This window comes from Nansenia antarctica (genome assembly GCF_963989245.1).
Source record: "Nansenia antarctica genome assembly, chromosome: 4".
In the NCBI taxonomy this organism is placed as follows: Eukaryota; Metazoa; Chordata; class Actinopteri; order Argentiniformes; family Microstomatidae; genus Nansenia; species Nansenia antarctica.
Genome location: NC_137689.1, coordinates 24,298,965 through 24,311,221, shown reverse-complemented (window position 1 = coordinate 24,311,221; position 12,257 = coordinate 24,298,965). Strand labels below are relative to the sequence as shown.

At 42.0% G+C, this 12,257-nt stretch overlaps 1 protein-coding gene across 1 annotated transcript in view; it reads left to right on the top strand.

The window, feature by feature from the left end:
* Window positions 1-4,424: 4,424 nt before the first annotated feature.
* Window positions 4,425-12,257, top strand: part of LOC308155911 (GTPase IMAP family member 5-like) — a gene marked incomplete at its 3' end in the record, with an annotated part of 50,670 nt that continues 42,837 nt past the window's right edge. Inside the window, exons 1-3 of the mRNA XM_080529277.1 lie at window positions 4,425-4,449; window positions 4,816-5,835; window positions 7,291-7,403. Coding sequence (XP_080385403.1) covers window positions 4,431-4,449; window positions 4,816-5,835; window positions 7,291-7,403 — 1,152 coding nt within the window. The 5' untranslated portion in view covers window positions 4,425-4,430. The remainder of the gene's footprint in view (window positions 4,450-4,815; window positions 5,836-7,290; window positions 7,404-12,257) is intronic.

The following is a 12,257-nucleotide window of genomic DNA, read 5'->3' as shown; positions in this document are numbered from 1 at the left end:
CTGCTGCCCCCAGTCCTACTACAGTCACCATAATCTTAAGTGTCCAAAAAATGTAAAAATAATCTAAGTTAAACTGACCTTAGATCAGGGTCTTGGGGCCACTTCTTCATCCTACACCCCCCCCCCCCCCAGCTACGTCACGTCACTGCCAACCGCTCACCCACCCAGCCAGTGCGCACACACGCACACACACACACTCACACACACATACACACACACGCACACGCACACACACACACACACACACACACACACACACCTGTCCACGCCCTGCCTCTCCCCCCACAGCAACACCAGCACCACAGATGACCATGGCGATTGTAGGGGTGCATGAGGAGGCTGCACCGCATTATCACTGAGTCATTGTTATTTGTTGCTTAATTTGTAGCTTGATTAATGATACGATTGTACGACAGCCATTAGTTGCCAGTTTTTATTATTCAGTATTTAGTATGCATTTTTATTCAGTCATAATGGAACAAGTGTTGGGATTAATCCTTGTTGAATGTTTGGTGTTGAGAATTACATTAAGGACACGTTGCCTACTTTTAACCAGTAGATGGAAGTATTGAGCAGTCACAGCACTGTCATGCACAAACAGCAAGTTTCCAATACTTTTGTATAGGTTACTGCCATGAAGAAAGGAGAGATAGCCTACTGGCCTAACTAATGTAGCATATCTATACACATTATAGTGGGGGAAGCAGCCAAGTTTTTGTCATCATCAGCAGGAGCTACATTTATTTGATGTTAAGTCAAAGAGAATTAGCTGACATTATTTCATCCTATTAAGTCACATGACATCATCTCAGCCAATCACGCAAGGCCGTTATAAAACAAAACATATATCTTATTCCTGTATTAATCAGTTGTTATGGATTGTGTTCACAATCCAAGTCAAGTTGCATGATAAGATCACTTCACGTGAGCTGAATGCTCTACCAAAATCCATAATTGACCACAATCACAACAGCAGACTTGTTTGATTATTTTACGAATGTGTCCAGCTATTTCCATGATTGTTTCACGTGTAAATCTTTCTTCATGCATTGAATGTGACACATGTACACTGTTTTAGTAGCCAAAGCAATACTTTTATTTCATCCCGAAGACTTTTGTATTGTTTAGTTGATGATGATTTTGCATCATTGGTGCCTGTGTATTCTTTACAGTCATGCACTCACAACTCGCCGAGTGACATAATCAGTGGAAACCTACACGTGTCACACACGAGCCAACACCGATGACGCCATGCTTAATTGCTGTGTTGTTGTTGTTGTTGTTTTTTGTTGTTGTTGTTGTTGTTGCTTGTTTTTTTATAAGTTAGTGACACATGAATATTATTCCTGGTGTGTGCATGTTTTGTACTTTGCTATTTTACTTGTGTTGAACCAGGTCAAATCCACTCTGCTCAACACCTTTTATTCACATATTGGTCCACTGCATGATGGTCATCACCGAGGGCTGTCAGTGAGTGACACACTTTCTGATCACAAGCCTTCTATTCAAGAACACAAATGTCTTGTTTTAACGCCATGCTGGAACAGTTGATTTGATTTGGAATAGTATTTAAAAGGTACCTTTTAAGTGAATGTCAATGCTTTTTAATAGTAGGCATATTTCGCACCAGTTTACTTCATTGAATGTCAATGTGTGGTTCCACCATACCGTATGCTTGCATTTGCTCTTTGTTTGGCTTTGCTGTCGTCGACATTGCACTATTGTAAATACATGCGATTTCATATCAATGGTAGTGCAACAGTAGTATGTGTTCATTGGGTGTAACAGTGTTATACTCAGTAATGATATAGATGAAGTTAGATAAATGCTGCTGTACATACTGCTTTAAGAAATACTCCTGAGATCATCTTCAGACCAATATGCATGATGATGTCTATGATGTCACTGCTTCAGCATCTCGTGCTGTTTCTGTATTTACGCCTTGGACAAGAAAATACACATTATAGAAAGTAGGTACTTCTGTATGCTTAAATACTTTGTTCTGTGTAACTTGTGCTTTTTGAGACCACAAACAAAGCTAAATGTAATTAAAGGTTATATCTGAATCCAGTGCCTTTCCTTTCCTTTATGGAATGTGTGTGTGTGTGTGTGTGTGTGTGTGTGAGGGTGTGCATGTGTGTGTGCCACCACCTCCCTGTCATTATTTCATCTTCTTTCTAAAATATATGTTGACACAGATCGTATGAAGACGTGAACGAGGTAACGGAGGATTCCAGGTTGAACCAGTCTGACCTCTGACCTCTGACCTGTCCAGTTCAACTAACACACACTAAACTGGAACTGAGCTCAGTTCTGCTGATCTCAACATTAGTATGCATCAATTCATCCCCATTCACAACAATTATCACAACCATCATATTTCATATTTCGGCCATTTCTCTGGGTATAAACTGTGACGACATTTACGGGTAACGTTGTATTAACGCTGGGAGAACATATAATGGGTCTCACTTTGTCCCTGGCTGTTAGGAAGTGTGGGTCGTCCTGAAAGACATCCTGTGTCATCTGCATAAAGATGCACTTGAGCTGTAGGCATGTCCTTCCCAAAGTTATTTATAAAGACAGTGAACAAGACAAGGGCTAGAGATCTCCCTGAAGCTTGACTTGTGACCAGATATGAATGGCATGTTCTAGGGATACGTCTACACTAGAAGAGCCGTGAGGTTGTCACGGTGACCCCTGTGAGTAAAAAAAAAAATCTATCTTTGCACTCTATCAAATTTCAGGACCCTCCTTTCATGACTTTTCCTAGATATGTGCGCTCTACCACCCAGTATCCTTACATTTTCAAAATCACTTCAGGATAAGATAAAGCTGTTTTGCAGTTTTTCTGTGTAGGAGGCAGGCTAAAAAAAGAAGCGCCGTCTAGTGATCTCTGTGTGTAAATAGCAGATTAACATTCGAAAAAGGGGCTCTATTTGACCCCCAAAGTGGCTCTACTAGTAGGTAAAATAGGCACGGCTGTTGTAGTGTTAAACCAGTCTGACCTGTACAACCCATACAATTGTTATGCAACAGTAGACTCTGTACTGTACGTGCCCAAGAAAAAATTCCTTCGGGACAATAAAATCTTATCTTATCTTATTACCCCATAGAGAGCACATCCAGTCAATGATTACCCTACTGGCCAGAATGACCTCAACAGAGCAGCCCACAATCTGTCTCTCCAGCCTGCCATCAGAGAAGCACAATGGGCCAACGAAACCCCACTCTCCATCTGCCAAACCGAGCCACCTTGAAACATGTACACACGCGCACACACACACGCGCACACACACACACACACACACACACACACACACACGCACACACGCACACACGCACACGCACACACGCACACACACACACACACACACACACACACACACACACACACACACACACACACACACACACACACAATTTCTAGAATGTGTATTTTCTTGTCCAAGGCGTAAATACAGAAACAGCACGAGATGCTGAAGCAGTGACATCATAGACATCATCATGCATATTGGTCTGAAGATGATCTCAGGAGTATTTCTTAAAGCAGTATGTACAGCAGCATTTATCTAACTTCATCTATATCATACTGAGTATAACACTGTTACACCCAATGAACACATACTACTGTTGCACTACCATTTATATGAAATCGCATGTATTTACAATAGTGCAATGTCGACGACAGCAAAGCCAAACAAAGAGCAAATGCAAGCATACGGTATGGTGGAACCACACATTGACATTCAATGAAGTAAACTAGTGTGAGATATGCCTACTATTAAAAAAGCATTGACATTCACTTAAAAGGTACTTTTTAACTACTATTCCAAATCAAATCAAGTAAAATAGCAAAGTACAAAACATGCACACACCAGGAATAATATTCATGTGTCACTAACTTATAAAGAAACAACAGCAGCAGCATCATCATCATCATCATAACCATCATCATCAACAACAACAAAAACAACAACAACAACAAAAACAAAACACAATTATTTTATTTTCCTTTTTTCTCCATTTTATTCCTATTTCCATGTATTTACACTATCCAGGATTCGTTTACTATTTCACTCACAATAGACTTTCGTATTAATAATACTTAACTTAAATAATGACTAAATTATAGAGGGCAAATCAAAGCAGCAAGCTGATCTCCATTTACTGTATTATGTCTGTCGTTGAGTCATTCCGCCTAGCTCCTGATTGGTTCAGTAACTAATGACGTTTGGAAAACGAAACCTACAAGGAAAACGAAACATGGAAAGCGACACTTGGGTTTCGAGTATATATAGATGTCGGAGGGAGTGTTGGAATCAATTGAAATGAACGAGTTGTCTTTGCGTCTTCACAAGGAACAAAGCACGCCTTCCTGTGTCTGTATAATGGGCAGTGAACAATCTTTAGAGAAAAGAAATGAAGCAATGGAGGAAGTGATAGATGGTATGTATATGTCAATTCATTAATTTGTTTTCCACTCGTAAAACAATGACAGATTATGTTCTGCATGATAATTAAGCAATATCACACGAGAGGGAGTGCTGTTATACTGAATATCAGCACGGCTGTGATTCGTATATATCGTATATATATTCGTATATATATATATATATATATATATATATATATATATATATATATACACACCGTATATATATATATATATATATATATATATATATATATATAAAGCTTATATAGGAACTGTTTGGGTCTGGTGTTAGTCCTGCTTTAAGTCTTATTGAAGCTGGTACAGTATTGTAACACATTTTAAACATCCAACAATCATGATTTATCTCTCTCCTAAAGGATCAGATGAACTGAGGATTGTTTTGCTTGGTAAAACGGGGGCTGGAAAGAGCAGTGCAGGAAACACCATCCTGGGAGGGAAGTTCTTTGATGAAAAATGTTCCTCACGATCTCAAACTCAAGACTGCAATAGACATGAAGGCACAGTGGCTGGGAGACATGTCACGGTTATTGATACCCCAGGAATCTTTGACACCAATAGGTCTGAGAAAGACCTTCAATATGGACTGGTGTCATGTCTCACGGAGTGTGCACCTGGGCCTCATGCTTTTGTGCTGGTGCTTGAAGTAGGGAGATACACGAAGGAATCAGTCCAAACTGTGAAGACAATCCGGGACTGGTTTGGAGAGGATGCCCTGAAGCACACCGTCGTCCTGTTCACACATGGAGATGAGCTAGAGGACGGCATCACCATTCAACATTTTTTAGATGACGATGGTGGTGAAAAGAACTGTGGTGGCACCAGCGGTAAAAGGAGAAAGGAGAAAGACGACATGGACACCTTGAAGAGCCTTGTTCAAGACTGTGGAAACAGAGTTCATGTCATTGACAACAAACACTGGAAGACGAAAGATAAGCAGCCTCCAAATGAGATTGACAACATTCTGGAGATGATGGGAAGGATGCCAGGGGCGAGCGCGGAACAACTGGAAATGATCACAAATCTGCTGAAGAGTTCTGGAGCATCAGCTGGACAAGCATCAGCAGGACAAGCATCAGCTGGACAAGCATCAGCTGGACAAGCATCAGCAGGTGCATCAACTGGCAGGCAGGAGAGAGAGTACAGAAGTAACAGCTTTCAAGTTTCAGAGCTCATGACGACCATAGATACTATGGTGAAAGCAAATGGTGGTCACTACACCAACGAAACCCTTGAGATAATCGCTAAAGAAATAGAGGCAGAGGTGGAGAACATCAAGAGAGAGTTGGAGGAAGAAGAAGAAGAAGAAAAAGAGATGTCTGAGATCAAGAGACGAGCCAGAGAAAGGGTTAGGAATAAGACATTGAGACTGTTGTCCGGTATCAGCACCGGGGCATTGCTGGGAGCACTACTGGGAGTGGCGGTAGGAGCAACACTTCCTGTTGTCTTGGTGGCTGGACTCCTGACCTCATTGGGATCCAAAATGTTCATGGATGTAACATCTAAACTTGCAAAGGGAACAGCACTAATCCCTGCTATACTGTTATCTGCGAATGCACTCCGTACAGATATCATAACGGCTGTCAGAGCAGGTAAAGATATAGGTAAAAGTGTACTTACTGCAGCTGCAGCAGGTAGAGTGGGTGCAGTGGGAGCTACAGGGACAACGACTGGGGCAACAGGGGCAACAGGGGCTGTACTTGGGGCCGAAGCCATTACAGGTATAGCATTTGGAGTGACAGCAGGGGTTCTTGCTCTCGCCGGGGCAGTCGGAGGGGGGATAGAGGGTGCTGATGCCGCAAAGAAATCGGATGATTCAAATGAAGCAGCAAAGAAAGCAGCTACATCCTTGCTCGACAAAAGTGCGAACGTAATTACAGGACTTTGGGAAGCCACTCAAAAACTTTGCCCAACCACAAAGGGCTCAGTGTCATAAAATTGAGAATGAGAAAAACTAAATGACGAATAAGAAGGTTTGGATATTCTGAGACTTAAAGTGCAATTTTTAACTGTGTTCTATAAACCTTTCGATGGAGAAGAGAACAAAATCATAAGCAGAAGCCGACTGTGCAATCACACCAATAAAGTAGAAGACAATTGAATAAGGAGAACTTTAAGTGTACTTGAATTGGCACAGTGGTAACAGCACTATTGCATCACTTTATTGAAACATTGCATCAAGATTACTGGATGTTTTGTCAATTGCTATGATTATTTGAAAGATGATTCTGTATTTGTTATCATTATATTACTGTACATTGTTTAGTAATAACATGGGGACATGGGGGATCGGGCATTCTGCTGGGCTGCTCCCAGGCTGTGGAATGTTCTCCCTGACCACCTAAGGGCACCACAGTCGGTGGATGTGTTTAAACGAGGCCTTTCATTAGCCTTTTTTATTGAAATGTTTATTCATAGCACTTTCTTGTTTTTAATCTGTAGCACTTTGAGAGTTCCATATTCTTATGAGAGTTCTCATAAGTGCATTACAAATACAATTTAATTATTATTTTTATTATTAATATCATATAATTTGACTATTCAAAGTTTAGACATGGATTTTGAACGCTGCTGATTCAATGGCTATGTAAAACATCTATGTTAAATGTATGACACTATGAAACACTAATAAAATGTTTCTTTCTTTCTTCTGATCATTTAGTGTCTCTTCTTTGGCTGTTGTACTGTACCTCTTAAGTGAATCAGATCAGACAGTTACATCATCAAAGCTGTTCTCGTCTTCCTGTGTTTGAGAACCATGCATGTCAATACACCAATAACACCTATGAACATGAACACACTCCTCATGTTGGTCATTCTCATCTCTCCTAAAGGACCTGATGATTTGAGGATTGTGCTGTTGGGAAAAACTGGAGCTGGGAAGAGCAGTGCTGGAAACACCATACTGGGAGAAGAGGGCTTCCAGACATCCTGCCTCTCACATGCTGTAACAAAACACTGTGAGACAAGAACAAATATTGTAGATGGGAGGAAGGTCGTCGTCGTAGACACACCAGGGATCTGTGACATTGACAGGCCTGAGAACGAGGTCAAAAGTGAAATCATGTCAGGCCTAAAACACTGCGCTCCTGGACCTCATGCTTTTGTGTTGGTGTTGAGAGTTGGCAGATTCACTGAGGAGGAGAAGTCTGTGGTGAAGAACGTCAGGGACTGGTTTGGAGATGTCATATTCAAATACACTGTTGTGCTCTTCACCCATGCTGATAACCTTGAGAATGGCATGACTGTGATGGATTATATCAATGAGAATGCTGATTTAAGAGATCTTGTTCACCTCTGCAGAAACAGGGTTCATGTCATTGATAACAAGTACTGGACCTCAGGTGATGACAGGGTTGATCCATCTGCTGATCTTCTACAGAGAGTTTGTAACAGTTTGAGACAAGACATGAGTGGCAATGCTACAGAAGCCCTACAGAAAATAGAAGAATTACAATGCCTGATGTTTGACATGAGACTAACGTCAGGTTCCAACTCAGTCAGTCAGTCAAGGAATCAACAGTCAGGAGATAAGGGAGACGTTTGTGAGAATAAAGATAAAAGAAATAATAGCTTTCAGGTCAGAGAGCTTTTCAAAACCATAGATAACATCGTTAAAGAGAATGGAGGTAATTACACCAAAACTGAAAATGCCTGCTGCATTCTGTGAGGAGCTTTTGTCGTAAGACTGCCATGTGGATTTGGTTAACACGGTTTCTAGCCTATAGAAGATTGCTGTCAGTAATTTGCTAATAAACTGAAAGAGTGTGTTAAAATGTGTGTTAAAATCTGTCAGATATTGTCTGAATTCAGTTTTTTTTTAAGTGTAATACGATATGGTAATATGATAACTATCTCTGGCAAAAGGATGAATGCATAAATACTGCCTCTTTATGAACTCTATTTATTTATTTTGAACTCTATGAAAAATATATTTGTTCTGTCAGTAATTGTCAAACTAATCATGGGTACACTAATGTCCTTAGTACACCTACGTCTGAAAGGGAAAGGTTACTTACTGTGTGATTTATGTGTTCTTCATCACTCTGTATGGTGTTCTTCATCACTCTGTATGGTGTTCTTCATCACTCTGTATGGTGTTCTTTATCACTCAGCAATTTTTGATTTATGTCTTCCTCAGTTGTTGTTCATACCACCACTAGAGGGCAGTGTTCATCACTAGAGGGCAGTGTGGTCTTTGCAGAATCTCAGGCCTACTGTACTTTCTTTTCAGCTTTAACGCTGTCCTCTTCTGTAGACTGTGTTTCCACAAGTTATGTGGGCCAAATGCAGGTTGACATAAAGTGTAGTCAACTTTGTTCTAAGGGTTCTAGTATGAGGGCCCAATTGACCAGACCGTGTCACATTTGTCTGATTACTGTAATACAATCATTATTTTAAAACGTGTAACTCAAAGTTTCATTTACAAGATTCTCAGTTCAAACCTTTGCCATATTTTCAATAATTTCAATAGAATCTTTTTAGAATCAATCATCAAACGGAGGTGTTCTGCCCTAAACCAATCAGATTCCTTCTGCCCTTGGAACAAAGTAGACTACACTTTAGGTCAAGCTACGGGAGGAGAGTAAATGTGCTTTTTTTTGCCTAGTTGCTCATATAGCATGTACCATTGAAGACCCCTCACCATGGACGTCCCAATTGAAACATCTTGTTTAACATAACATGTCTCCTGCTCATTTTTATTTTTATTTTATTTTTTAATTTAACCTTTATTTAACCAGATAAGTCAATTGAGAACCAATTCTCATTTACAATGACGATCTGGCCAATTGGCAGAACAGAGGCAAGTCTATACACAAAACACAACACAGTATATACGATATAGAACACAACCCAATATATACAATATAAAACATGAATGCCATACACAAGTATCAAAAACATCTATACTGTATATCACAACACAATATGTAAAAGACAGCAGGGACCAGGGGGAAGTTAACTTAAAAGCAGGTGCAGTGATCCGAGACAACATCTAAAAGTGAGTGTTTAAAAGTGGATAACGCGATTAGAGTGGTGAGTTTTAGTGTTAACTGCAACACATTCCAGTCAGTGGGGGCAGCAAACTGAAAAGAATGACGGCCAAAGGAGGTGCGGACTTTGGGGGGGACCAGAGTGATATATTTGTTGGAGCGGAGATTGCGTGTGCTGGATGAGAAGTTCAGTAGTAAACTGAGGTAGGGGGGGGATTTGCAGATGATGGATTTATAGATGAACTGATACCAGTGGGTCAGTCGCCTGGTGTGGAGTGATGGCTAGTTGACTTGGGAGTACAGGTCGTGATGTGTATTGAAAGGGGCACCGGTGACAAAGCGGATGGCAGTGTGATGGATGACGTCCAGTTTATTGAGAAGGTTTTTGGGGGCAATCCTGTAAATGATATCTCCATAGTCCAGAATTGGCAGGATGGTCATTTTTACCAAAGTGTGTTTTGCAGAGTGGGTGAAGGAAGCTTTATTGCGGTACAGGAAACCAATTCTTGTTCTGACTTTGGTGAGTAGGTTATTGATGTGGGTTTGGAAGGAGAGTGAACTATCAAGCCAGATACCTAGATATTTTTATGTATTGACAAATTCTAGTACTGACCCATCCAGTGAGGTGATTTTTGGGGGACAGGAGGCTTGGGGTAGGGTCCGATTGAAGATCATGCATTTAGTTTTATTGGTGTTTAGGAGAAGATGGAGGTTGGAGAAGGCATATTGGATGCTGTTAAAGCTCTGTTGGAGGTCGGTCAGGGCAGTGTTCAGAGAGGGGCCAGACGTGTAAAGAATGGTGTCGTCGGCGTACAGATGAATGTAAGAGTTGCCAGCCGCGTGAGCAATGTTATTTATAAAAATATTCAATAGTGTTGGACCCAGAATGGAGCCCTGGGGGACACCCATGGACAGGGACATTGGGTCAGACAGCAGGCCTTCAGCTTTCACAGACTTGCTGAGGCATTCCTCTGCGAGTCCAACATCCTTGAGTCTGTCAAGCAGGATGCAGTGGTCCACGGAGTCGAAGGCCTTAGCCAGGTCAATAAACACAGCTACACAGCTACACACACACACACACACGTCTCAACAGGGATCTCAGTACTCGTAAGTAAGTACTCAAAAACAAACTGACTGTTGTTTGTGTGTGTCCACGATGGTTATCACACAATCCTGTCCCCAAAAAACACGTTGTTACACGTATTAACACGTTGTTAATACAATAATCGCAGACCATGTATGCGGTACAGTGTATCCTCAACGTCCACAGTAGAGGGATGCACGGTACACACCTTGCCCAGTAACAAAGATACTGCTGACACAGACACCTAATTGGGGTAATGATGTCAGACTCCTTTCCTCTGGGGGTTAATCCTGGGCCAGATCAATCACATCCCTCCTCCACAGGAACTAGTAACAGAGTCCCCTGGTGCGTCTCGGTGAGGGCATGAGCAGGGTCGGCCTGATCTCATGTTTATTTCACATGGCTGTGTGTCCTCTGGAGGTCAGCGGCCTGCTGCTCTCCTCTCTGCCATATGTTGACACATCTGTTTTGCAGCAGACGCCGCGTCCCCCCTCGTCTCCTCGGCGACAGCAGCCCCCGTGTCCCCGTTTATGTTCAGTACAGTTAGGTGCAGTTCAGCGTTTTTTAGCGCGATGCGACGTGTTTTTCGACGGTTCGACTGTGACAGAGGTCGTGGTCAAGGCCAGTTGTGACTGGATTACTGTGGTGATGGTCTCTGCTCTCCTGCGCGTGATTGGATTACAGTTATGGTCATCAGACATGGGTTGAAATTGAAAGTAGTTTATATTGTGGTTTTCAGCATTGAATATCTCAACAACTACTTCTGTTTTCATTTTTAAATGTATTGGTATGTAACCCTAACCCTTAAATACATATTGTAAGTATTTAAAATGCTGCTTTAATTGACACACACGCATGCTCGCACACACACACACGCATGCACGCACACGCACACGCGCATCCCGTCTTGGCCATGTCACAAGGCAAAACTCCTAGTGAGTCTGCCTCTTAAGATCAGAGAGGAGGCCTGCATGAGAACAGAGCGGAGATGCGTTGTCTATCACGTCAAATCAGGGATTTAAGAGGATCAGTTCCATACAGGCCCCAGACAAGCCTTGGAGGTAATGAGTCCTGGGATAAACAACTGCATAGCGCAGTCTGACACACTAACGTCACTCCCCTCCGCACACTGGAGTTGAGTCAGCAGCACAACTATCTAACTTCTTTTTCTGATGAGAGAACTCCCACACTCCCCCACAGACAGCCCCAACAGAGAGATTTCACTAAGGAAAAAAAGTCCCATAAGACCACCAGCCTTTTCTCTGTGTGGAGAGACGCAACAGGATCATATGAGACTAGGCACTATTGATTGCTCTAGGGGCTGAGATTGACTGAATGTTTGTGAGTGTATGGTTTGCTGTATGTGGTGTGTGTGCGTGTTTGCATGTGTGTGTGCTTGCTTGCGTGCATGTATGTGTGCGTGCGTGTGTGTGTGTGTTTGTGTTATGTGTCATGTGAGTGAGAGAGGAAAAGAGTGACAGTAACTTTGTGAGTTCACCAATGAGAACAGTTGGCATGGCTTGTGGTGAACACGTATAGTGGCCTGTATACCAAGCAGGATTTGGTTCTCACAGTTAGTCCTGGGTGAAAATCCCTCTGGAAATGTTGCATGTGCGCCAAATGTCTGCAGTATCAGTCAATGGCCATGTAGAGGCGCCATCACACAGTGATATATAGAGTATCCTCTCCTCCACCACCATTCCTCATCCTCTGTGTTTGCTGC